The sequence below is a fragment of the Penaeus vannamei genome, chromosome 24, assembly GCF_042767895.1.
Source record: "Penaeus vannamei isolate JL-2024 chromosome 24, ASM4276789v1, whole genome shotgun sequence".
Taxonomy (NCBI): Eukaryota; Metazoa; Arthropoda; class Malacostraca; order Decapoda; family Penaeidae; genus Penaeus; species Penaeus vannamei.
In genome coordinates this window covers 6,220,894-6,246,980 of record NC_091572.1, presented here as the reverse complement: position 1 = coordinate 6,246,980, position 26,087 = coordinate 6,220,894, and the positions used below count along the sequence as shown (strand labels likewise).

The 26,087-nt window shown below is 43.1% G+C and overlaps 2 protein-coding genes across 5 annotated transcripts in view; one reads left to right on the top strand and one right to left on the bottom strand.

The window, feature by feature from the left end:
• LOC138866106 (uncharacterized) overlaps positions 1-6,340 on the bottom strand; it is a 22,015-nt gene extending 15,675 nt beyond the window's left edge. The window contains exon 1 of the mRNA XM_070138018.1: positions 6,149-6,340. Coding sequence (XP_069994119.1) covers positions 6,149-6,340 — 192 coding nt within the window. The remainder of the gene's footprint in view (positions 1-6,148) is intronic.
• LOC113826247 (harmonin) overlaps positions 1-26,087 on the top strand; it is a 208,498-nt gene that overhangs the window by 84,389 nt on the left and 98,022 nt on the right. For all 4 annotated transcript variants that reach the window (XM_070138316.1, XM_070138311.1, XM_070138301.1 and 1 more), the window contains exon 2: positions 2,639-2,657. The gene's annotated coding sequence lies outside the window, so the exon portion shown is untranslated. The remainder of the gene's footprint in view (positions 1-2,638; positions 2,658-26,087) is intronic.

Below are 26,087 nucleotides of genomic sequence, written 5' to 3'. Positions count from 1 at the left end.
GTTATGTTAAAAAAAGAAAAAAAATGTTCGTCTGTGGTATTTCTTTTTTTAATTGGATTTTCTGGTGCTGGTCATTGTAATTTCTATTCTTTTATCTGTCTAGCTGTTTCTTCCCATGTGTCTCAGTATATCTGCGTGTATATTTATCTATTTATATATTTCTCTTTGATTTCTCTCTCTCTCTCGCTCTCGCTCTCCATCTCCCTCCCACTCTCTCTTCTCATAACCTCCTGCAATCTTCCTCATTGATTTTGTAATTAATATTTTCACAAGTGTTTGTGCAGGAGGAGGGAGGAGGAAGGGAAAGAGAGAAGGTAATGAGAGGTAGAATGAGATAATGAGGGAGAGGATGATTCGCCGGTTAATGAGGGTTGGAGGTGATTATGAGAGTGAGAGGGGGAAAGGGGAGAGGGTTAATGCGACATCAGATTCGTGGCATTTTGTCTGTCTTTCTGTCGCTCTTTCTGTGTCTACCTTTCGTTCTCTTCTCTCTCTCTCTCTCTTTCTTTCTTTCTTTCTTTCTTTCTCTCTTTCTCTCTTTCTCTCTTTCTCTCATTCCGTCCTCCCTTTCTCGTTTGCTCCCTCATTCATTCATTCTTTTGTTCATTCATTCATTCAGCCCCCCTCTCCCCCTTCCTTCCTTCCTTATTTCCTCCAATTTTTCACTCATTCGTCCATTTATTCTCTTCTTCCTTGTTTCCATTCTTCCTTCCCTCTCCCCCATCCTTCCCTTTCTCTCCCTCCCACCCCACCGCCCCCTCTCTCCCTAACGCCCATAAAAAACACAAAAGTAGTATTGCCTCAACCTAATCCTCCTCACCCTCACCCCCCACTCATTCTCATCCCTTTCACCCCTCACCCCTTCCTCCTAACCCTTCCCCTCTCCTCCTCAGCCTTTGCTCCCTTCTCCCTTAGATCCTCATCCACACCCTTTTTCCCTCTCACTCTCACTCCTTGCTTCTCTCAACCCTTTCTCCTTTTCCCCCTCACCCCTCACTCCCCACTCGCCCCCTCATCATTTCTCCACCCACCCCTTCACCTTCACCCTCACCCTTTGCTTCCCCCCTCACTTTCAACCTTACCTTCAACCTCACCCTTTGCTCCCCCTCCCCCTCACCCTCCCCCTCTTTCGCGTGGAAGCGCCTGTAATTCACACTTGCACAACCCTCGTCACACTTTTAGCGGGGAGTGACTCCGTGTTTCCGAGGGTGATCATGGAGTAAGTGAGGTTCTCCCTCTCTCTCTCTCTCTCTCTCTCCCTCTCTCTCTCTCTCTCTCTCTCTCTCTCTCTCTCTCTCTCTCTCTCTCTCTCTCTCTCTCTCTCTCTCTCTCTCTCTCTCTCTCTCTCTCTCTCTTCCTTTCTCTCTCTCTCTCTCTCTCTGCTCTCTCTCTCTCTCTCTCTCTCTCTCTCTCTCTCTCTCTCTCTCTCTCTCTCTCTCTTCCCTCTCTCTCTCTCTCTCTCTTTCTCTCCCTCTCTCCCTCTCCCCTTCTCTCTCTCTCTCCTCCTCTTCTTCTTCTTCTTCTTCTTCTTCTTCTTCTTCTTCTTCTTCTTCTTCTTCTTCTTCTTCTCTCTCTCTCTCTCTCTCTCTCTCTCTCTCTCTCTATCGGGGAATTATGATGGACAGGACTTTGACTTTGACACGTTTGAGACAAAAGTAAAATAACATCGCAAAAGGATGAAGTAACTTAGGTTATCCTCACCCTTACTAAATTAGTCCCTGTGCGGGCTCACATTGCATATACAAAGCTTAGGTATAATAATATTTAAAAATAAATACAACACTTAAATTATAAAGAATTACAAGTATTAAAAGAATTCAGAGTCATTGGCTGACATATCGGTAAGGTGATAGGACGAGTGGAGAGAGGGAAGGAGGAAAGGAGAGAGGGAGGGTGAAAGGAAGAGATATAAGGAGGAAAGGAGGAGAGGCGTAGAGGAAGAGAGGGAAGGGAAGAAGGAGAGGAAGAGGGAAAAAAAGAAGACAGACAAACCGGGTAAAGAAAGACAAAGAAAAGCAGATACAGAAAAACGGAAAGAAAGAAACAGGAACGCGGACCCGACACCCGACCCATGCGGTGGAGCGCGTGTTAGCATAGGCCTATATAAGCGTGAAGGCGGCGACAAGGTGATCGATAGGCCTGTAGCATATCCTGGCAGATCGCCTATTGTTTATATTATGGTTCCTTCCTTCATATCCTCTTTAGCATCCTAGCCTCACAATTACTGTTTACCTCATAATTTTGCCCTTCTGTTTTTACGATATTTGTTAGGATTGGTTTTAGTATTTCAGTAATAACGTGGAGACGCCGCCAACGCCATCTATCGGTTGTAAGTAACGAACTTAGATGCCGTTTTTTGCAAAACCTGTATTATTTTTATTATCATTATTTTTGTTATTATTATTTTTATTATTATTATTATTGTTATCGTCATCATTATTATCATTTTTATTATTATAGTTTTTATTATTATTATTATTATTATTGTTATTGTTATTATTATTATTATTATCATCATCATTATTATCATTATTGTTGTTATTCTGATTATTATGATTATTATCATTATTATTAATACGAACTTTATATTGAAATAACTTTCTTGAAATTGTGACTAATGGCGCTTTTGTCTTTTCAGATAGACGACATGTTATAAGGTAATTATTCGCTGCAAATGATATGCTGCTGCAATCAGGTATTGTCTTATATCAGTTTGTTTCTATTTATTATATTGCTGTTTAGATTAATAGATGAAAAACAGAATTAACAATAGCGATGCAATGATAACAAAAAAATTGTTGCTATTGTATTATCATTATTGTACGATTGCATGTTTATTAGCGGTAGTGATGCAATAACGGCATTTTTTTTAGATGCTATTGTATTATCATTGTATCATTGCATTACCGTGATGTAGCGCTGGTTCTGGAATGATCATCATTTTCACTGCCGCCAACACCACCCTCATCGTCGTCGTCATCATCATCATCATCGTCGTCGTCATCATCATCATCATCATCATCATCGTCGTCGTCGTCATCATCATCATCATCATCATCATCATCATCGTCGTCGTCGTCGTCATCGTCATCATCATCATCATCATCATCATCATCATCATCATCATCGTCAACACCACCACCACGACCCACCCACACAGGAAAAAAAGGAAAAAATAGAGTGAAGAGAAAAGATGTATATTTATAGATTGGACAGATTAGAAGAATAGACATATTTGTATATATATAATATAAAATATATATACTGTATATTTCAAAGTCAGAGTAATTAGAAGAAGAAAAACAATAAAACAATCCGAGAGAAAAAAAAAATATATATATATACTGTATATATATATATATATATATATATATATATATATATATATATATATATATACTGTATATTTCAAAGTCAGAATAGTAATTAGGGGGGGGGGTAAACGATAAAAATAGTCCAAGAGATAATCATTCCCCTCCTACCCCATCCTCTCGACTTCCTCCCTCCTCCCTCCCCCTCCCCTACCCACTCGCCTTCTCTCCCCTCCCCCTATCCCCACCCTATCACCTCCCCCCATACCCCATACCCCACTTCGCCTTCCCCCTCTCCCCCCGCCCCCACCCTCTCGAGGCGCTGGCAAACCTCAATTAAAACTTTTGTCTCCTGATGGTAAGATCGCGATGGAAGGAAGCGATAAGGCGTCGGGTCGTCGGGGCGTGTCGGGTCCGGTCGGCTCAGGAATGCGCGGCGCGGGGTATATACTCTCCGCCGTCGGTCGGTCGGTCGGTCGGTCGGTCGGGGCAGCGAAAGTCGGGCCGACGGACGAGACGGAGCTTTCACTCGTGTTTGCAAGAGTACGCGGCGATGCTGTGTCGGGGGGGTTGGGGGGGGGGGGCGGGGCGGGTGCAAATAAGCAGATGAATATAGCATTTCTACATTTTTTGTTTTATTTGTTAATTTGTGTATTCGTATATTATATAATTTTGTTTTATTTATTCATTTCTTTTTATTTTTATATATTCATTCATTTTTTTATTCATTCATTTTTATTATTTTGTGTATTCATTTTTATTATTTTGTGTATTCATTTTATTTTATTCATTCATTTTTAGTATTTTATTCATTCATTTTTAGTATTTTATTCATTCATTTTTATTTTATTCATTCATTTTTAGCATTTTATTCATTCATTTTTAGTATTTTATTCATTCATTTTTATTTTATTCATTCATTTTTAGTATTTTATACATTAATTTTTATATATATATTAATTTATTCTTATTATATTTTTGTGTATATATGATTGTATGTATGCATATATGTGTGTGCGTGCGAATGCGTATGTGTGTTTACTCATATCTATATATATGCATATTCATATGTGAATATTAAATAAGTGCATAGTATATACATATATATACATGTATTCAGACAGAGAAAGAATAAGAAAGAGATAGAGACAGACAAACCAATAGAGAGAGAGAGAGAGAGAGAGAGAGAGAGAGAGAGAGAGGGGGGGGAGAGAGAGAATGAGGGGGGAAAGAAGGGAGGGAGAGAGGGGGGGTGAAGAGAGAGAGAGGGGGAGGGAGAGATAGGGAGGGAAAGAAGAGAGAGAGAGAGGGGGGGAAAGAAGAGAGAGAGAAAGAGAGAGAGAGAGAGAGGTAGATGAAACCTCTAGTTTTATATTTAGTTTATACATCATTATAGACTGCTTGTTAATCGATACCAACACTTCCTCTTCTACAGTTATGTCCATCTATCTGTTTATCCGAAAACTCATCCTCCTCATATGTCCATGACACGTTCCCGACCTACATGAGTGGCCTATTTATCCTTCTACAAGCCATAAGCCCAACATGTGAACGTTACGCCACGCCAGTCTCTTCGATCCTTCACCCCGCGCAAGAGCAGAACTTTCTATAAGCTAGAAAGCACTGCGATATTCAGGCAAGGGAGGTAATTCTTGCTGTTGTCTAAGTGTGCGTGGGGTGGGGGTCGGGGGGGGGGCGTCGGGGCGGGGTTAGGTTGGGTGGGTGGGGGGGGGGTAAAGAGAAGGGGGGTATCGGGGAGGTTCAGATGGGGAGGGGGAGGGGGAGGGGGGAGGGATGTTCTAGACTGGTCGCCTAGAAGCTCTTCTACCGCTACATCCTGCCGAGTCACAGAGAGAGAGGGAGGGAGGGAGAGAGAGAGAGAGAGAGAGAGAGAGAGAGAGAGAGAGAGAGAGAGAGAGAGAGAGAGAGAGAGAGAGAGAGAGAGAGAGAGGGGGAGAGGAAAGGGGGAGAGAGAGAGAGAGTGAGGGAAAGGGGGAGAGAGAGGGAGAGTGAGGGAAAGGGGGAGAGAGAGAGAGAGTGAGGAAAAGGGGGAGAGAGAGTGAAGCAAGGAGGAAAGGGAGAGAGAGGGAGGCAAGGGGGAGAGAGACAAAGAGAGAAGTGGGAAGGGAAAGAGTGAGAGTCACAGAGAGAGGGGGGGAGAGAAAGAAAGAAAGAAAGAAAGAGAGAGAGAGGGAGGGAGGGAAGGGAGAGTGAGAGTGAGAGGTAGATGAAACCTGTAGTTTTATAATTAGTTTATAATCATTATAGACTGCTTGTTTATTTGTATCAACACTTCCTCTTCTCCTCTTCTATAATTATGTACACGTGGAACATAACCTAGTAAAAAATAAAAATAGTCAGTATATTTCGCCAAAATAATAATAATTATAAACCATGGAAGATTTAAAAACACCGCAAGGTTTCTAAATGTGTTTAGCATACATACTGCTGACATTTATACCACTAGAAACTTTGCAGTAAGGACGCGAGAAATAAAGCATTAGATTTTCGCCATTTTTTCCCCTTCTCCAAGAAAAGATGTAATTTATTGCCGGAAAGTCTCGTTTTTTGGTTGGAGCATTAAAGGGCAGATATGAGTGACTTGACTGTGCTTTTCAGTGCTAAAAATTATAACTCACATTTCAGAATCTTTCCCTTTTTTTGTCTTCAAAAATTACTATGAAAAGTTACTCAAGCTGCCGCTAAAAAAAAATGTGTGTATATAACATAGTACTCGGAAACCTGTAGTTTAATTTTTCTATATAATTCCTAAAAGACGTAGAAACGCAACTGTTATTCGCTAAACCATCCTCGTTAATTCCAATATCATAACGAACATTCCCAGAATCCTTAAACGCAGCCACTTCGAAAGTAGCTTTAAAACTCATAGTGAAACTCCCTGGAAACCATCGAAATCCATCAACATCCAACTGGAATCCACCAAAAACCCGTCGAAATCTCCCGTCCACGAATGCTATTGAAAACCCTAAACGCAGCGGCAGTGGGAAGACACAGACGAACACCCACATGATCGGCTAAAAATACTGGGTCAGAGGGGAACCAACTGGCAAGGGCTTTCTCTTCATTTCGACACCAGTCCCTTTGGAGGGGATTCGGACAGCGGGTTATCTGCGGAATACATGTCTTAAGGATGTATTTGATCCTGTGTGGGGCTTATTTCCCGCGAAAGAAGACGGTTGGTGGAGGAATAAATACGTAATTAATGATGCGTTGGTACCCGCCCCGCCTCGCGTCCTGCGGTGGCTCTGACCCACAACCATTGGCGCTCGGTTGCCAATTAGTCGTTTGCTTTCTATTTATCTAAATGTCTACTCACAATCACCTGAATAGAAAGTATGTAAATAAAAAAAAATAAAAAAAATCCTGTGCTTCGTCTTTTGGTATACGCAGAGGGAGATACGAAAGAGATATTGACGACGAGAGATGATATCGCACAGAACGGTGACCTCAGCAACTTTGCAAGCTTTCCATTGCTATTGCAGGAAAGGGGAGGGAATGGGGTAGGGGCAAGGAGGGGGGGGGGAGCTGAACACGGGCTTTCGTGAAGACTAACATCGCCGAGGCGGTCGTAGGCATGTGCTAGTCACGTGTCGACAAGCGGTTAACATTCCAAAGCTTGAATTATTTTTTTTAGCATTGCGTGTCCGCGTGCAAAGGAGGCAGGCGCGCGTGTTTGATTCCGTGCCGGAACTTCGTTAACTTTATGTGTGTAATTTCGTTTTGCAACTTCGATTGTTTAAGTTTTTTTACTGATGTATTTTTATCGTGTCATCTTTTGAAAACATGAATTTGCAGGATTTTTTTCTTTTTCTTTTTTTCTAGCAACTCAAGGAATCGGATGCAGGTTAGCAGAAAGAAAAGAAAATGCATCCGTTCACACTTAGGAGACAAGCAAGAAAATACTTAATTGATTTGTAAAAGAATGTTTACCCTGAAACAAACAGAAGAAAAAAAAAACAACAGAAACAGACGTATCTATCACATGAATATCATTAAAACGGAAAACGCGGGAAAGAATTCCAACATGGCGGCTGCACACGTGGATAAAATGCCACACACATAGTTGTTCCGTCGAGTTATGAGGCCCTACGGAGCATCCTTGTGGGTGGTTGGAACGCCTACACAGTCTCACTTGTGGGCGGCAGGTGGGCGGGAAAGGGGCGAGGTAGATGCGGGGTTTCATGCACAAGAGAGGAGACTTGAGGGCGGAACAAGTAATTATCCTACAGCTGGCTGGCACGAGGCTGCGGGAAAGGAGGAAGCAAAATGGAGGAAGAGAAAGGAGGGTAGAAGGAAGGAGAAGGGAGAAAGGAGGAGAATGGAATAAAAAGGGGATATAAAGAGGGAAAAGAAAGTTAACCAAATATACTCTAATAGCGAGCACAAGACTAAAAAAGATTAGAAATTATAGAAGGATTGTGTATACCGCATGTACATGTGTATGATTCATGCAACATGAGAACCCAGAGGAACTGCAACCCCCAAAAAACCCGGATGTTTAATGTGACGCTACGTGCAGGATGAAGAAATGATGACGTCACGTTTGCCTCTGTACGTGAAGTCAGGAGAGGAGAGGAAGAAAAAATAATGTATTTTGTCCCACTTCCTATTAATATTCCGTTGCTTTCTCATCTCTGACTTTCTCTTGTAGACATTTATTGACACGTTTTTTAATTTTTAAATTTCCTTGAAGGGTGATTTATGATTTCGTGTGTGCGTTTCTTTTTTTTTACTGATTATGTTTGTTTGTTTCGGTTTTTATTTGTTAATGTCTCGTCCTTCTTTGTTCTTCGCTTTGCTACTGTGTATTTAATTGTATACCGAGTGATTTGTATATTTATTAATTAAAGGATTTGTAGCTTTCCGTTTAACAATTCCCTTCTAACCTTACCTTTGTAACTTTCATTCACCAATTTCGAGAGAGATGTTCACTCCACCGTTATTCAGAAAATGGTAATCATGTTGAGAATAAAAAGTTCAAACCAATTACAGTCCTTCTTTATCCGCATTTAAATTTATGACGTAGCTCATCCTCGTGACCTCGCACTTGACCCTCAGAATATCCAACCGTCGTTTGTGTGGATATATAGTCACCGCATTATCCCCCCCCCCCCCCGCGCTGAATTTAATACCATGCATAATTCATTTGGTCATTTCTTATGCGTGGTAGAGTCTTGGGATTGACCTCCAGCCTCGGATTTTTCTTGCTATCTTGGTCACGAGGTCCAGGAGAGGTCATTTCCTCCGCGGGGAAATGAACATGAACGTTTGAACGCTATGGAACTCTGGTACTGAACGCTCTAGAACACCATGGAGTGATCACTATGGAGCTGACCGCCATGAAACGAATTTTATGGAATTGGATGCCTTAAAATGAGTCATGGAAGTGAACATCATGGGATTGAACACCATAGAGTAAATGCCATGGGAGTGATCAGTATGGCGTGGTTAGTATGGAAGAGAACACCATGGAATTAAGACTATGTGGAAATTGAACGCCACACAATGAATCTATAGAACCGAAAACCATAGAAGGAATATTATGGAATCGAACACCATAAAGACAACGCTGTAAGTGAAGGAAGGAACCAACACATTTTCGTCTATCAATAAAATGGCTAAAAAAAAGGAAAGAAATCATATTCTATTTCTTTACCATTCACTGGAGGTTTTGTTCCAACCAGCATCATTTTGTCGAATAGAAACTGAGATAGAGTTTTCATGTACGGTTTGCCATTTCTAAACCATCCTCTTTGTCGGCCTTTTATAGACAAATAATTGTTGCTTCTGCCTAGACACAGGTAGACACTCGCACTAAAAAATGCTCACTTTTGGGGAGAAAGTAAGTGCTGGGTCACATACCGGTGGCTGTTGTTATTCTATGGGTTCAAGAAACTAGAGATTCAGGGATTTTTTATACGCACAGTCAAACGCACGCACATGCATACGCACACGCACGCTCTTACACAAATACACTCACATGCACGCATTCTTATTTTCAAAATTCCTTAGAGATGAGTTTTTTTTATACGTACAGCCAAACATACGCACACGCACATACATAGAAATACACTCACATGCACATATTTTTATTTTCATATGTCCTTATTTTTCCTTTATCTTGTGTATTTTCTCCTTTTTCCGCAAGACGTTTCGGATTACAAGGTTTTCCACTTAGACGAGCAAGTCTTGGTGTTTTTTTTCGTCGACGCATGCTGTCTACGTTCCTCTTGTTTACTTGTTCTTTTTTTCTTTTTTTCTTTCTTTTCTCTCTCTCTCTCTCTCTCTCTCTCTCTCTCTCTCTCTCTCTCTCTCTCTCTCTCTCTCTCTCTCTCTCTCTCTCTCCCTCCCTCTCTCCCTCCCTCCTCCCCTTCCTCCCTCCCTCCCTCCCTCCCTCCCTCTCTCTCTCTCTCTCTCTCTCTCTCTCTCTCTCTCTCTCTCTCTCTCTCTCTCTCTCTCTCTCTCTCTCTCTCTCTCTCTCTCTCTCTCTCTCTCTCTCTCTCTCTCTCTCTCTCTTTCTCTCTCTCTCTCTCTCTCTCTCTCTCTCTCTCTCTCTCTCTCTCTCTCTCTCTCTCTCTCTCTCTCTCTCTCTCTCTCTCTCTCCTCTCTCCCCCCTCACTCTCCCCTATCCCCCTCTTCCTCTCCCTCCCCCTCCCCTCTCCCTCTCATGAACTTGACCCAACATAAATCCCAAACGCGCGTCAATTAGCATCATGCACGCAGTCATGCAAATGCATCATGAACTCTGCATGACTTCCGATCGACGGAGGTTTTGTGTTTGCTGAATTGCCTTCGTGTGGGTCGGTTCCCAGTGGCGGTGGAAGGAGAGATTTGCTTGCAGGCAGAGAGACGGAGTGACAGAGCTTGAAGTCTGTCTGTCTCGGTTTGGTAGACAGGTATGTGTGCGTGCGTGTGTGCGTGTATCTATACTGTGTGTGAATGTGTGTGTGTGTGTGTATGTGTGTGTTGTACATATTGTGTGTGAATGTGTGTTTATGTTTGTGTGTGTGTATAGTGTGTGAATGCGTGTGTGTGTGTTTGTGTGTGTGAATGTGTGTAGGTGTATGAATTTATACGTATATTATTAACATCCTCAATGAATCTGACTGTTGATCAAATCTTTTTTCTTCTTCCGTCTAACAATGCGTCCTAATCTTCCATTCATTTCGCGGTAACTTTCTCTATGAAAAAGAACAATGAATCAATCACTTTTACAGGAGAAAGCTCGCGGTAAAGCATGTTTGTTCTGGGATAATTGTTAATAAGGAAAGCCTCGCCTCTTTCTTCCAGACCGCTTCCGGTGCGCCAAAGGGAATTGGTACAAAGAATGGAGGATTTAGTTGGTTAGAGATACAAGGGAGAACTAGATTGAAAAAGAGTTAAAAAGAGTTAGTCGCAGAGACAAGAAAGCGCTACTTTAAATCAGTAAGAGTTAATTCTAATGAATTAAAATGAGCTGGTTGCAGAGACAAAAAAGAGCTACTTTGAATGAATTAGAAAGAGTTAGTTCTAATGAATTAAAAAGAATTTGTTGCAGAAACAAGAAAGAGCTATTTTAAATGAGTTAGAAAGTTAGTTCTAGTAAATCAAAGAGAGTTTGTCGAGAGCTAGTCCTTTAGGGAGAAGAAAAGGCTACTTCAAATGAGTTAGATAGAGTTCATTCTAATGAAAAAGACAAGAAAGAGTTAGTTCGAAAGAGTTAAAAAGCATTCGTTCTAATGAAACAAAAGGGTTGGTTAGAGAGGCAGCAAGTATTAGAGTATGTGAAAGAGTTAGAAAGACATAAAGACAGGAAGAGATTTTGAAAGGAAGGGAGCGTTACTGATAAAAAAAAGAGTTAGAAAGGATTCTAGTGTTAGATCGAGTTAAATTGAGTAAGTTAGAAAGAGATAAAAACCGTTAATTTTCAGGGCATAGAACAAGCCGGTAAGAATAAATAAAAGAGTAAATAAAACGATTTAAAAGACAGAAAGCTGAACCTTATTCGTGTTGACAAATGTAGAAAAGGTATGAATATCTTGTACTGCGAAGATGTTCATTTTAATGCAAGACGGAAAACATTAATTGAAAAGAGAAAGACAATGTTAGAAGTTAGAAAGGAAGAAAATAAGTTGGATAAATGAAGAAAGAGTTAGAAAGCGAGGAGAGAGGGCGGCCGGGATTTCTTCTTTCTCTTCTTCCATTATTTCTTCCTCCTTTGGGCGTGCGGAGAGAAGGAGAGAAGGAGGGAGATGGGGTTATTGACAAAGTAAAGTTTGTGTGTGTGTGTGTGTGTGTGTGTGTGTGTGTGTGTGTGTGTGTGTGTGTGTGTGTGTGTGTGTGTGTGTGTGTGTGTGTGTGTGTGTACAGGTTTGTCTGTCTGTCTGTTGGAAAATTGATGACTATTTACACCCAAATATACTAATATCAATAACTTTGTTCCTCTCTGATGCTCTGTTGCTGTTGAGTTAACATGACGGTAAGACTGCTCTCAGAATTTCTCAATGGTGTCTTATGCCATGACTTGAAGTTGCTGGGAATGAATATACGTTTTTTTATATTTAATTTCTTTGTTTATTCACGTCCGATCGTTTCAGTTAATTCTAAACTTTGACTTCCTTTTGCTTTGCGTGTATGGCGATCCGAAAGACACATTGGCTTTTTTTTTACTTTCTTTCTTTCTTTCATTTTTTCTTTTTCTTTTTTCTTTCCTATTGTCATTTCTTGATTTTTTTTTAAATTCCCTCAATCATCGTTATTTAACGTTTTTGTACTCTTATCCACATTATTACGTGTCGTGTCATTTCAAAGAGGTTGGCGTGTCATGTCAGTTCCGTGTCACATAGATGTGAGGTGTAAATGTGGATATAGACATGAGGGATAAATAGATAAAAAAAACTCATGCAAAACTACCTCGAAATGTAGAGAAAGAGAGACAGAGGCAAAGAGAGATAGAAAGAAAGAAAAGAAAGAAAGAAAGAAAGAGACAGAAAGCAAAAGAGGGAAAACTTTCCAGATAAATTCGCAAACTCTTGCGCATCGCTCGTGTCCCGAAGAAGTAGGAGGAGTAAGAGGAAAAGGAGGTGAAAGAGAAGGCAAAGGAGGAAGTGGAGGAGAAGGAGATGGAGGAGAACAAGAAGAAGAGGAAGGCGAAGGAGGAAGAGAAGAAGAAGAAGGCGAAGGAGGAGGAGATGAGAAGGTGAAGGAGGAGAAGATGAGAAGGTGAAGGAGGAAGAGGAGTAGGAGGTGAAGGAAGAGGAGAAGGCGAAGGTGAAGGCGAAGGCGTAGGAGGAAGAGGAGAAAGAGAAAGAGCTGACGCCACGCCGCAGAAAATGTTCTCACGGAAGAACAAAGACTCTGGAAAGATTTGCCGGAAGAACAAAATACCGCGAGATGGAGGCATTGTGCGGTCCTGCGCCGGAGAGACGGCTTTCTTTATCTTCGTGCTTATTCTCTTTTTTTTTTTTCTCATTCGTAGTCTTGTTATTTATTCTTTTTCTTATTTTTCTCATTCGTATCATTCTTCTACTTCTTCTTTTTCTTCTTTCTGCGCGTTTATTATCTGCCTCGTTTGTACTGTGATGTTAGTTTTTTTAGTTATATATATATATATATATATATATATATATATATATATATATATATATATATATATATAATTAGGAAGGAGATGGAGCAGGAGCGGAAAGGGATAACGAGCGATTAGAAGAGAAGGAAAGAATGGGTTGTGTTTTTTTCTGTGAAAAAGACGGAGAGAGAAAAGAAAGAGCGAGAGAGAGACGGAGAAAGAAAAGAAAGAGAGAGAGAGAGAGACGGAGAAAGAAGAGAGAGAGAGAGAGAGAGAGAGAGAGAGAGAGAGAGAGATGTGAAGAAAGAAAAGAGAGAGAGAGAGAGAAAGACGAAGAAAGAAAAGAGAAAGAGACGAAGAAAAGAGAAAAAGAGAGACAGACACGAAACACAACAACAGAAAGAGAAAGAAAGAGAAATGCATAGACAAAGTAGAACGAACGATCCTGAGAGAGAGAGAGAGAGAATGAAAGGGAGGGAGGGAGAAGAGAAGCAGAGAGACAGAGACAGAGACAGAGACAGAGACAGAGACAGAGACAGAGACAGAGACAGAGACAGAGACAGAGACAGAGACAGAGACAGAGACAGAGAGAGAGAGAGAGAGAGAGAGAGAGAGAGAGAGAGAGAGAGAGAGAGAGAGAGAGAGAGAGAGAGAGAGAGAGAGAGAGAGAGAGAAAGTCCGATAAAAAGGCAGATATTCAATCGTTCATCTAGACTAATGACCTCGCCTTTTCTCTACGGGGCCGAGGTTGCAAGAAATCTTCATATCAACAATTTTCATCTTTGATTCGTTGTATTTTACACTTTGATGGAGGAAGAATGGGGGATGGGGATGGGCGAGAGGGAGAGAGAGAAAAGGAGAAGGAGAAGGAGGAAGGGAGGGAAAGAGTAGGATAAGGAGGGAGGGAGAGAGAGAGAAGAGGGAGGAAGAATGGTAGAGGGAAAGAGAGATAAAGACAAGGAGTGGGAGGGAGGGAGAGAGAGAAAATGAGAAGGAGGGAGAGAAGAGAGGGAGAAAGAGAGAAAGAGACAGACACATTGTCACCAAGACCTAACGGAAGTTCAACTCGTAATTTGAACAACTAATTCATTTTCAGTTTGTATGATTAAAAAAAAAATCCAATGTTCTGGCCTAAAGAAATAGCTTTCACCAGAGGAAGAAACGAGATTTTTTTTCCCTCTCTCTCTCTCTCTCTCTCGAAAGAATAACTGTGCGGACAGTTATAATTAACGTCATTTTCCATTCATTTCCACTGCACGCGGATCGGGAAGACTTGAAAAAATGTTCAGTTAGAGAAAGAGAAAAGATCGGGGCGGGGGGGGGGGAGAAGGGGAGGAAAGAGAAAGAGGGTCGTAGGGAAAGAGAGGGAGGGAGAGTGTGTTAGAGGGAAAGGGGGAGGAAAGTAAAGAGAGAGAGAGAGGGTCGTAGGGAAAGGGAGGGAGGGAGGGAGGGAGAGTGTGCTAGAGGTAAGGAGGGAGACGGAGGTTTGAAGCGAGAGGAAGAGAGGGAAAGAGAAAGAGTGAGAGTAAGAAAATGAAATTATTGCGCTGCTCCTACCTCCTCCATCATTATCTCTCCTACATGGCCCCTTCTTCCTCCTTCCTCCACCTCCCTCATTCTTCCTCCTTAATCTTCTTTTCTCATACTCCCTCATTCCTCATTCTGTCTCATCCCTCCTTCCTTCCTCATCTCTCTTTTTCACCCTAATTCCCCCTCCTCCTCCTTATTAATCATCACTCATTTTCCCTCCTTCATCATAGCGCCTCCACCCTTCCCTCCCTTCCCTCCCCTCCCCCATCCCTCCCTCCCTCCCCGTCCCTCCCCTCCCCTCCCCCGTCCCTCCCTCTCCTCTCCTCCTCTCCCCTCCCCTCCCCTCCCTACCCTACCTCTCCCCTTTCCTTCGTCCCCCCCCTCCCTCCTCGTCCCTCCCCTCTCCTCCCTCCCTCCTCCCTCCCCTCCTATCCCAAACCCCTACCCCTCCCCCTCCCCTCCCTTCGTCCCTCCCCTCCCCTCCCCTCCCACGGCGCTTTCTCGTAACCCACGGACAACCCGCCTGAGTATTTCCCCTTTGCTGCGTTCGACCCTCGCGTTCGAACATTTGAAGCATGACTACGAGACTTCATCGCATTCCACTATTTTCCGGTCGGCACGTTGAACATTCTCTGCTCATTCATGGCGGGATGTGTGTGGGTTTGGGAGAGGGAGGAGGTGGGTGTGGGTGTGTGTGGGTAGGTGTGGGTGTGTGTGGGTGTGGGTGGGTAGGTGTGTGGGTGTGGGTGGGTAGGTGTGTGGGTGTGGGTGGGTAGGTGTGTGGGTGTGGGTGTGTGTGTGTGTGTGTGTCTGTGTCTTTGTCTGTGTGTTTGAGTGTGGCTACATATTTATAGCCAATTAATTTTTACTATATTTATCTATGTAGCCATCTGTCTTTTTATTATCTGTTTATCTACCTCTGTTCGTCCGATTATTTATCTGTCAGTCAATCTACCTACCTAGCTATTCATCTACGCTCACACAAATAGACTGATAGATAGAAAGATGTCTATCATTCCCCCATTCTCCTTCATTCTACAGTTATTTTCTTCGAGTTTCTTCATTTTCCCCAAACGTCTTCCCAGATATCTTCGTTATCTCTCTCTCTGCTTTTCCCCCGTCTTTTTTCTTCTTCTCTTTTTCTTCGCCTGTCCCGCAAACCTCATTTCCTCCCACATTCTCTCGTCTTTCACTTCCCTGTTCCGCACCCTTTCGCTTGTAAACTTTTTTTCTTATTTCTCTCTCTTTCTTTCTTTCTTATTCTCTCTCTCCCTCTCTCTCTCTCTCTCTCTCTCTCTCTCTCTCTCTCTCTCTCTCTCTCTCTCTCTCTCTCTCTCTCTCTCTCTTTCACCTTCTGTCACTTTTTGCCTGCCTGTTCCCCTCCTCCTTTCTAGCTTTCATTCTCGCACTTTTTCTTTCAATCCTGCTTTTGGTTTGGTGTTTCTTTTTTTCATTTTCTCTTTACTTCGTTTCCATTTCTTCTTCGATTTAGTCTTCCTCGTTCTTCGTGATTTTCTGTTCTTTACTTCTTCCCCCGGCCGTTTTTCATCTTCTTTTTCCTCTTTCTTCTGTTTCTCTTTTCATTTCTTTTTACTCTTCTCTTCCTTCTTTTTATCCTCTTCCCCTTTCCTCCGTCCATCTCTCTTTCGCCCCCCTGTTCCTCCTCTTGCTAAATTTCTATTCCTGCGCCTTTTCTCCACTCCTGCCTTTCCCATCCCTCTCCATCCTCTTCCTTCTTTCCCTCCCTCTTCCCGCCCTCTCCTCCCTTTCTGCTCCCTCTCCACCTTCTTCCTTCTTTCCCTCCCTCTCCCTCTCTCTTCCTCTCCCCCACCTCTTATCTCCCTCCTCCCTCCTCCCTCTCCCCTCCCTCCTCCATCCCCCATCCTCCATCCTCCTCCTCCCTCTTCCCTCCTCCTCCTCTCCCCACCCCTCCTCCTCCGGCCCAAGCTTGGGTAGGTCTGCGAGAGAAACCTCGCATATACGAAGTGCTGTTACTCATCCCCCTGTACTTTCATCTGCCGCGGATATTGATGGTGGTGCTGGGATCACCTTCCTTCTGCAGCACACTCGCCATCCGCCTGCGCGTGCCTAGTTAACACCCCCCTGTGTTCGCGTTGTGTGTTCGTATCAGATCATAGCTCGGTCTTTTTTTCTATCTGTCTGTCTGTCTGTCTGTCTGTGTGTCCAACTCTATATCTTTCTATTTGTCTGTCTGCCTGTCTGTCTATCCAACTCTCTCTCTCTATCTCTTTCTCTATCTGTCTATCTATTTATCCAACCATCTACCTATCCACCTCTCTCTCTCTCTCTCTCTCTCTCTCTCTCTCTCTCTCTCTCTCTCTCTCTCTCTCTCTCTCTCTCTCTCTCTCTCTCTCTCTCTCTCTCTCTCTCTCTACGCTGTGTTTACTCCTATGTTCAATAACTATTTTCAGCGCGTTGTGGTTATTGCATATATACATACACCTCTTCCGTGCATGAATGTTTGTACACAGCTACGTCTTTTCTTTCTATATTTTGCTTTTCAATTTCATGCTAATTGAGACTGCATTAATGTTTCTGCAGCATTAATTAGCACTACAAATGTATGCATAGAGTCATAATAGAACATCTGTAACTTTTTTTTCTTGACATTGGTTTTAAATATAGTGTTAATTGGTATTATACTTTTATATTTGCAGTGTGAATTGATACTGACATTATGCTTCTATTCTGACCTTCTCTCTTTCCCTGGCCTCGTTGGGCAGCATTAGCATATGTCATTTCTTGTTGTTTGTTATTAAAATGGAGGTTAACCTTGTTATCGCTGTGTGCCAGATAAACAACATTTGCTATTTTTTGTTATTTTTCCGTTTCTCTTCCGTGTGCGGTTACCTTATAATAACTTTTTTTTATAATTTCTGTTTGAAATTGCATATTTTGTCTATCACAGTTAGATAAGATCTTATTTTCCTTGGTTATTCTGCCATTCTTATTCCATAATGATGCAATTATAGATTACAATAAATACATTGTAAAAAAATCATATTTAAGAAAAAACTAACTACTGATATATAAAAGTCTGTTGCAAATTTTAAATAGACAGACAGACTGACATTAACTGAAGAAAGATAGTAACCTTTCAGTTCTTCCAGGTTTTTTATTTTTTATTTACCCTCTCTCCTTCTCTCTCTCTCTCTCTCTCTCTCTCTCTCTCTCTCTCTCTCTCTCTCTCTCTCTCTCTCTCTCTCTCTCTCTCTCTCTTTGTCTTTCTCTATGTATCTATCTATCTATCTCTCTATCTTTCTCTGTATGTCTGCCTCGCTCTCTCTCCTCCTCCTCCTCTTCCTCCTGCCCCTCCTCCTCCTTTTATATTCCTCCGCCTCAAATTCCTTCCGTAGCGGAGTGTGCTTGAGAAAATGAGGATTTCCTGTTAACATGATTAGAAAGCAGAGATGAGCGGTTGTTTTGCGCAGTCGATCGGCGTGCTTTCATAGGCAGCGTGATGGAGGAGGAGGAGGAGGAGGAGGAGGAAGAAGTGGAGGAGGAGGGGGAGGAGGAGGAGGAGGAGGAGGAGGAAGGAGAAGAGAGCGGCTGTTTTTCTTTCTGCATTTCGTTTCTTTTATTCTCTCTCTGGTTTCTTTTATTGTTTCCTCTGTGTTTCACTTTTTTACTTCATTTTTCTTCTTTTTTTCTGTCTTGTCTGTTTTCCTTTTCTTTCTTTCCTTCTTACTGTCTTTCTTTCTTTCTTATTGACCTTTCTTTTCTTTCTTTCTTTTTTTTTATTTCTTCACTTCTTTCTTTCTTTTTTATTTCTGCACTTCTTTCTTTCTTTTTTTATTTCTTCACTTCTTTCTTTCTTTCTTTTTCTCTCTTTCTTCCTTCCTTACTTTATTTCTGTTTTCTTTCATTCTATCTTTCTTTCGTTTCTATTTGTATTGTTAGTGAAAATGACATTGTTGGTTTTAGTAGCTAAGGAAATATTACAATTATTTAAATCGTTTTGGAATATTTGGAAAATAAAAAAAAGCTTTTTTGTTGCAATGTACGAATTATTTAGACTTTTTGGCTATAAACTAATGGCATGTATTATCACTATTATCGTTATGCTTATAAATGCTAGATGGTAATGAGAATAGAAATTCTATTGATAATGATGATAAAAGAGAGAGAAAGAGAGAGTGAGACAGAGAGAGAGAGAGAGAGAGAGAGAGAGAGAGAGAGAGAGAGAGAGAGAGAAAGAGAGAGTGAGACAGAGAGAGTGTATCTAGCTTTTTTATCGTCATAATTTTCAGAGGAAAATATGAAGATTCGAACAAAGGAACACAACCTGCGTGTGCCTTCGAGGTCGCGAGGTTGCAAAGGAAGCCAAATGCTCTGTTGCAAAGCCTTCGATTTTTGCAATACTGGGGTTCAGGGGTGATGTTTTGGCGACCCGGGGTTCCTCGGACATCCAGTCAAAGATGGGGATTTGCCTCCTGTGGTCTTCCAAAAGAGCTGGTCTTCAGAATGAGACGATCCTGGCGTGCTGAGAATGAGAGGGATTTTCTACACTCACACGCGATTCTAAAAGGTCTTCCAGAAGAGCTGTTCTTAAGAATGAGACGATACTGGCATGATGAGAATGAGAGAGCTTTTCTTCACCAAGTTTTGTATATGAATTGTGAGCCCGGACAGGGACTTGTTAAGTAAGGGTGAAGGATAACCAAAGTTACCTCATCCTTTTGAGATGTAATTTTTCTTTTGTCTCAATAAACGTGTCAAAGTCAAAGTCTCGATTCTAAAAGGTCTTTCAAAAGAGCTGGTCTTAAGAATGGGACGATCCTGGCGTGCTAAGAATGAGAGGGATTTTCTTCACTCGCGATTCTAAAAGGGAAGGAACTGCTACGACAGAGCGCGATTTTGCTCCCCGTTTTGCATGAACAATTTTTGCATATTTTCTCGTGTCGTTGTTCTGCTTGCTGCTACGAGGGGCGGGGAAAGGGGGAAAGGAGGTGGGGAGGATAGCGATGGATAGATAGATAGGAGGGAGCAGCGAGTAGATAGATAGAGGGAGGAGAGGGAATAACGATGGATAGATAGGGAGGAGGGAGCAGCGAGTAGGTAGATAGAGGCCGGGTAGATGGATAGGGGTATATCGACAAGTAGATACATTAGGAAGGGAGAGGCGAACGACCGGGGTAGATAGAAAGGGAGGGGGCGGGCGGGTAGGAAGAAGGAGAAGCGTGGAAGCGTGGGGAGGAGGGGAGGGGAGGGGGGGGGGGTATAGCGGCGGGTAGGAGCAGGGCGAGTGCCTCGTGGGTCAGGTCGTTGGCACTGAACTTTCTCCCGAGTCGCGCCTCCCCAGTGAAACTCATTCATCGGTGACCTGAATGCCGGTCCTTAGACGGGAGAAGAAGATAGGGGGGGGGTGATGGGGATAGGGGGAAGGGGGCACGATGCCTCTTGGTTGGGGTGGTAACATTGGGGGGGAGGGGTACGATGCTTCTTGGTTGTGGTGGTAACATGGGGGGAGGGGGAGTAAGGGCAAGGGGAAGGGGGGCACGATGCCGCTTTGGTTGTGGTGGTAACATTGGGGGGGGGGAGAGGGGAGTGAGGGGGCACGATGCCTCTTGGTTGGGGTGGTAACATTAGGGGGGAGGGGGAGGGGGCACGATGCCTCTTGGTAGAATAGGGAGGGAGGGGGTTGGAGTTATTGTGGCATCGTTGGTTAGTTTTGCTTCCGTTGGGATGTTTTTGAATTGAGGAAAAAGGCTGGTGATCCCCATAGCCATACTGTAGATACGTCTTGTGGTGTAATGAGTCATGTGTTTTGTATTCCTGGTGTAAGGGAAATTAATGATGAGTGTGTAAGAATATACATATTAGACATACATGCATGTTGGTGTGTGTGTGTGAGTGTATGGATGTATAAGTATATATTTATTTATTCATATATTTATTTATGTTTGTGTACGTGCGTGTATGTATATGTATGTTTGTTTATTTATTTATTTATTTATTTATTTAGATATTTACTTATGTTTGTGTGTGTGCGTCTGTTTGCTTATTTAGATATTTACTTATGTTTGTGTGTGTGCGTGTCTGTTTGCTTATTTAGATATTTACTTATGTTTGTGAGCGTGCGTGTCTGTTTGCTTATTTAGATATTTACTTATGTTTGTGTGTGTGTACGTGTGCGTGTGTGTTTGCGTTTGTATATGCGATTTTATCTCTGAGATCGAGCATGCGTAAATCCGCGGTTACAAATCCGAGAGACGCTCACAGCACGATGCCTCTGATAAGGAAGGCGGAAAGAGAGAGCGACAGGAAGGCCGGGAGAGAGAGAGAGAGAGAGAGAGAGAGAGAGAGAGAGAGAGAGAGAGAGAGAGAGAGAGAGAGAGAGAGAGAGTGAGTGAGTGAGTGAGTGAGTGAGAGAGAGAGTGAGAGCCCCGATAGGATCGAATCCACCGAGAATCAGTCAACGGGCGGAAGAGTAGCGGCGAGACAAAGGGGATTAAGCACCGCCATTTAGGCCAAAGAGAGAGAAATTCCCGATGCTATTTTCCCCTGTTGGCGGATGAGGAAGATTGGCCTCGGAGGGAAAATAAATCGCTGAAGGAAAGAAACGAATGGAGGAATCGTCTACGCCAATGATGGTATGAATGGACGCGAGATACGAAGAAAGGGAAGGGGATAGGAGAAAAAGGGGGAGACAAAACGAATAGAGGAATCGTCTACGCCAATGATGGTATGAATGGACGCGAGATAGGAAGAGAGGGAAGGGGCAGAAGGAGAAAAAGAGGAAACAAAACGAATTAGCGAAATCATCTACGCCAATGATGGTATGAATGAGCGCGAAAAAGAAAGAAAGGGAAGAGGCAGAAGGAGAAAAAGAGGAGACAAAACGAATTAGCGAAATCGTCTACGCCAATGATGGTATGAATGAGCGCGAAAAAGAAAGAAAGGGAAGAGACATAAGGAGGAGAAAAAGAGGAGACAGAAAGAGAACGTCTAGGCGGACGGGGAAGCGAGACGTCGATAGAAGACAGCGTGGCGACCGGAGAGAAGACGGGATACCCAGTCGTTGCATCTTGGGCAGGTATGTATGGTACGGGGTATCGGGGCAGGGGAAGCGGGGCGGAGGGGGTATAAGTTTTAGTTTCTTGAGCAGGTGGGTATGGTAGGTGGGTAGGGGGTAGGGTGGGGGTGGGGACACTAGAGAGGGGGATAGGGGTATGAGTTTAGTCTTTTGGACAAGTTGGTATGTCAAAGGGATGGGGTAGGGAGGGGGGGGGGCAAAGGAGGTTGGGTGGGGGGGGGTATGAATCTTGCTGATACTGACCAGCAACAAATTTCACTTTTCTAGTTTCTTTTGAGTAGTTAATAGCGGTGGTTTTCTCCTGCATAGCGGAGCATGGTAGTTAAGAAAGTGTTTTTGTCCAGTTTTGATTTCACTCGCCAATTTTTTTTTTCTTTTTTGCCTGCAATCTTCGAAAGAAAGGAAAGAGGTTAGAGAGAGAGGAATTTGCCTTGTCCACAGGTATACTGAGTATGCTTTCGTATGTGACTAAGGCTTTGTATATACGTAAATATGGTAGACATAAACTCAGGGTTGGAGACATAGAAAGTATAGAGAACCATTTGGAATATAAGGAAGTGATGGAAATTTATACCATAGAGAGAAAAAATATATAGGTTACAGAAGCGAAGGGAAATTCAATGCTTCGGTAAATAGTGATCACCGTTTGGGGTTTAAATCCGGCGATTAATTATATTTTTTTCTCGTTAATGCCAACATTTCACTCTACAAATATAGCATTATAGTATTACATAGATAGCAACAGATATATAGACAGATTTAAAGAGCATACGAGATGGACTATCTTCATTCTATAGTTTCATTTATGTGTTCGTGTATATGTTTTTTTTTTCTTTCTTTCTTTCTTTTTTTCGAGTATTTTATTTCGTTTCTAAAGATAAACGAGACATGACCCATTTTCAAGTCAGAATGTTTGTTATTTTTAGGTATTCCTCTTTTATTCCACACTTTCCCGCTCTCCTTCCGCCTCTCTCTCTCTCTCTCTCTCTCTCTCTCTCTCTCTCTCTCTCTCTCTCTCTCTCTCTCTCTCTCTCTCTCTCTCTCTCTCTCTCTCCCTCCCTCCCCCCCCACCTCTCTCTCTCTCTGTCTCTCTCTCTCTCTCTCTCTCTCTCTCTCTCTCTCTCTCTCTATCTCTCTCTTTCTTCTCTTTACTTCTCTCTCTCTCTCTCTCTCTCTCTCTCTCTCTCTCTCTCTCTCTCTCTCTCTCTCTCTCTCCCTCTCCCTCCCTCCCTCCCTCCTCCCTCTCTCTCTCTCCCCCCTCTCTCTCTCTCTCTCTCTCTCTCTCTCTCTTCTCTTCTCTCTCTTTTTCTCTCTCTCTCTCTCTCTCTCTCTCTCTCTCTCTCTCTCTCTCTCTCTCTCTCTCTCTCTCTCTCTCTCTCTCTCTCTCTCTCTCTCTCTCTCTCTCTCTCTCTCTCTCCCTCTCTCTCTCTCTCTCCCTCTCTCCCTCTCCTCTCCTTCCTATACCCCTCCTTTCCCTCTCCCTCCCTCTCTTTCAGCCTTTCTTTTTCTCTTTCTCTTCCCCAACGATATACGAAGCAGAATTTCACACCGCCTGATGCACAACCACATTCGGAATATGTATGAAGCGAGGGCTCTCAGACACCAGACACACTACCTTGATATTGACCTTAGCATGGCCGCCGACTTTCTACCTGGCCTGGTAAAGTGGTACTGTATATACCTGTTATGGACCAGGCGGGCCAGTACCACCTGGACCTTCAGCGGATACTACGACCATCCGTTCTACAAAATTCCAACTCGACGACCACTCTTTCCCCGTCGTCTGCCGTTGCACCAGCTGTTTTCTTTCCGGTGTTGGTATTTCTCGCCATCTTTTTTTCTTTCGTTGGTGCTAAGGTTGTCAGGAAGCGATCAGGAACCACGTGTGTTGGGCTCTGTCTCGGGCGCATACCTGTGGAACTTTCTTTCGCCCGGGGAGAGGGAACTTGGGGTTTTAGTCTCTCTGTCTGTCTGTCTGCCTCGTGCTCTCTTTCTCTCTGTGTCTCCCAGTCTGTCTTTATATCCATATATATTTGTCTCTCTCTTTTTGCTTTTCTCTATCTGTATATCTATCTACATATTTCTCTCTCTCTCTCTCTCTCTCTCTCTCTCTCTCTCTCTCTCTCTCTTTCTCTATCTCATTCTCTCTCTCTCTATCTCTCTCTCTCTCTCTCTCTCTCTCTCTCCTCCAACCTCCCTCCCTCCCTATATATCTGTCTACCTATCTAGCTATCTAGCTATATACATACATACAAATATGTATGTGTGCGTGCATGTATAGTTGTCTACAAACAAACACATGTCCTCTAGTTGCAATCAGATTTAGATTTTTTCCAGCATTCATTTTCCCGCCATTTTATCTCCGTCTCTACTCTCTCCCGCTCAAACACAATCTCTAACGATCAGAACACGTAAAGATTGCCCTTAATTGCGCCAAAGAAAAGTTAAATTCCAAGAAAACCTGAAGATTCTCCGGAGAAGAGTCTTGTGATGTGACGTTGACGACGAGTAAATGAGACGAGACAACGCGCGACCAGATGCCCGGGCTTGTCCATTCAAGGGAGTGCTGGGTCATATGATATTCTTATCGCATGTCGCCTGTTTGTGTGTTCCTCTTTCGTTTTCTTTTCTTTTGTTTCTTCTTTTCCTGATCTGAGGGTATGGTTTAGATGGTGTTGGTACATTAACATATTTTATTTTCAAGATGAATTTGTTTTTTCTTTGCGAGATGTGAGGTGAAATATGATGTTAAAGGCGAAATTTTGCTTTAGACCAGCGCTCGCCAGATAAAACCTGTACGCGAACCGGAGATAGTGGCAGACGCGCACCAGACACAGACAAATATACACGACCTATTTACGAGTTGAGTAGCTGTGAAGAGGAAGAGGGGAAGGGAAGGAGAAAGAGAGAGATGAAGGAAGAAACAGAAGGTGAAATGGTGACAAAGGATGAAATGAAGATCAAAAGCAAGAAGAAAGGTTGAAGAAAATAAGAAAAACCGCAAATTTTATAGATCTAGATGTTAGGTTAAAGGAAAAGCAAGAACGAATGGGAATAAAAGAAATAAAGAAAGCAGCGTAAAAGAGAAAACGAAAGAGAGGGAAAAAGAAATAGCGAAAAGACCAGGAAACGAAGTCAAACCCGCGAAAAGAGGAAGAAGAGGGGGAGAGGAGGGGGGAAGGGAAGAGAGAGAGAGAAGGGAGGGGAAGTATGAGAGAGGGGGGGAGGGAAGGGGAAGAGAGAGAGAGAGAGGAGAGGGGAAGAGAGAAAGAGAGAGAGGGGGGGCGAGGAAAACAGAGAAAGAAAGAAAGAGCAGGAAGTTCCTCAACCCAGACACCTCTGATTCATTCCTCGCCGAAGACCGGATCACGTCGTTTTTACTACATCCGGGTCGTCCTCTGGCGCCGAGTCGTGCTGCGGTGGTCCCTCGGAGTCGTGCTCCCGTGCTTGCTTGCTTTCGGCACTCCCCTTGCACACGCCGATGCAAATGAGGCCTGGCTGACAGCTAAATGGGGGCAGTGTGTACTGGGATGTGATTAGATGTTTGGCTAATGCTTGTTGCGGTGATGGAAATGATTGTTTGGTATGTTAGTGGTAGTTGTTGTTTATTGATGTGTGGTATTGTAGTTATCAACTATGGGATTTTTTTGTTGGTTTGTTGGTTGTATTTTATTTGATTATTTTAAGGGATGCGAGTCGGTCTCATCTGCTAATGCCATTTAATAGCAGAAGGCGTAGCAATGAATATAAAATGCTGCATTCAGTATTAAATGCTACATTCAATATTAAATGTGCATTCAATATTAAATGCTGCATTCAACAGTAAATGCTACATTAAATATTAAATGTTGCATTCAATATTAAATGTGCATTCAATATTAAATGTTGCATTCAACACCAAGAAAATAAATACACCAAGTAATCTCTGTTATCCGAAAAAAAGATCTTTACATTGCACGAGAAACTTAAATTATCACTAAATTTCCCTCTCTCTGTTTGGCGCTTTCTTCTGCCACCGACACCGAAAACTACCGAGAATTACCACCGCCTCTGGCACCACTGCCCTCTTTGACACCACTGATTGACAGCCATGCCAGATGTTGCCATCACGCCCTCCCGTGTCAAAGCTTCCGCCGTATTAATGCTCGAAAATGTCGTTACGGTGACCTACATATTTTGAAAATTATTTCGCATTCATCCCCATCAGCTGTTACAGGGCTCCCAGCATCACGGTTTTATCGCAGGGACCCCGCTACACGTGCGCAAATCTATCGCTTTTCCCACGGCCTATCGATCATCATTTGTACTAGGAGTTAACGATAGAGTACCGACGGTTGCCAGAAATACCAGGACCGCTTTCTCTGCGTTGCCCGAGGCTGGCATGACGGGGCTGGTATGTGACCCTCGCCCTCCCGCCGCTGGTTATTGGAGTGGTTGCTAGCTCTGGTGTGGTCATTGGTGTGGTTGGTAGCTCTGGTGTGGTTGCTAGCACTGGTGTGGTCATTGGCGTGGTTGGTGGTGTGGTTGCTAGTACTGGTGTGTGGTCATTAGTGTGGTTGGTAGCTCTGGTGTAGTTGCTAGCACTGGTGTGGTTGGTAGCAGTGGTCAAATCAGAGTTGTT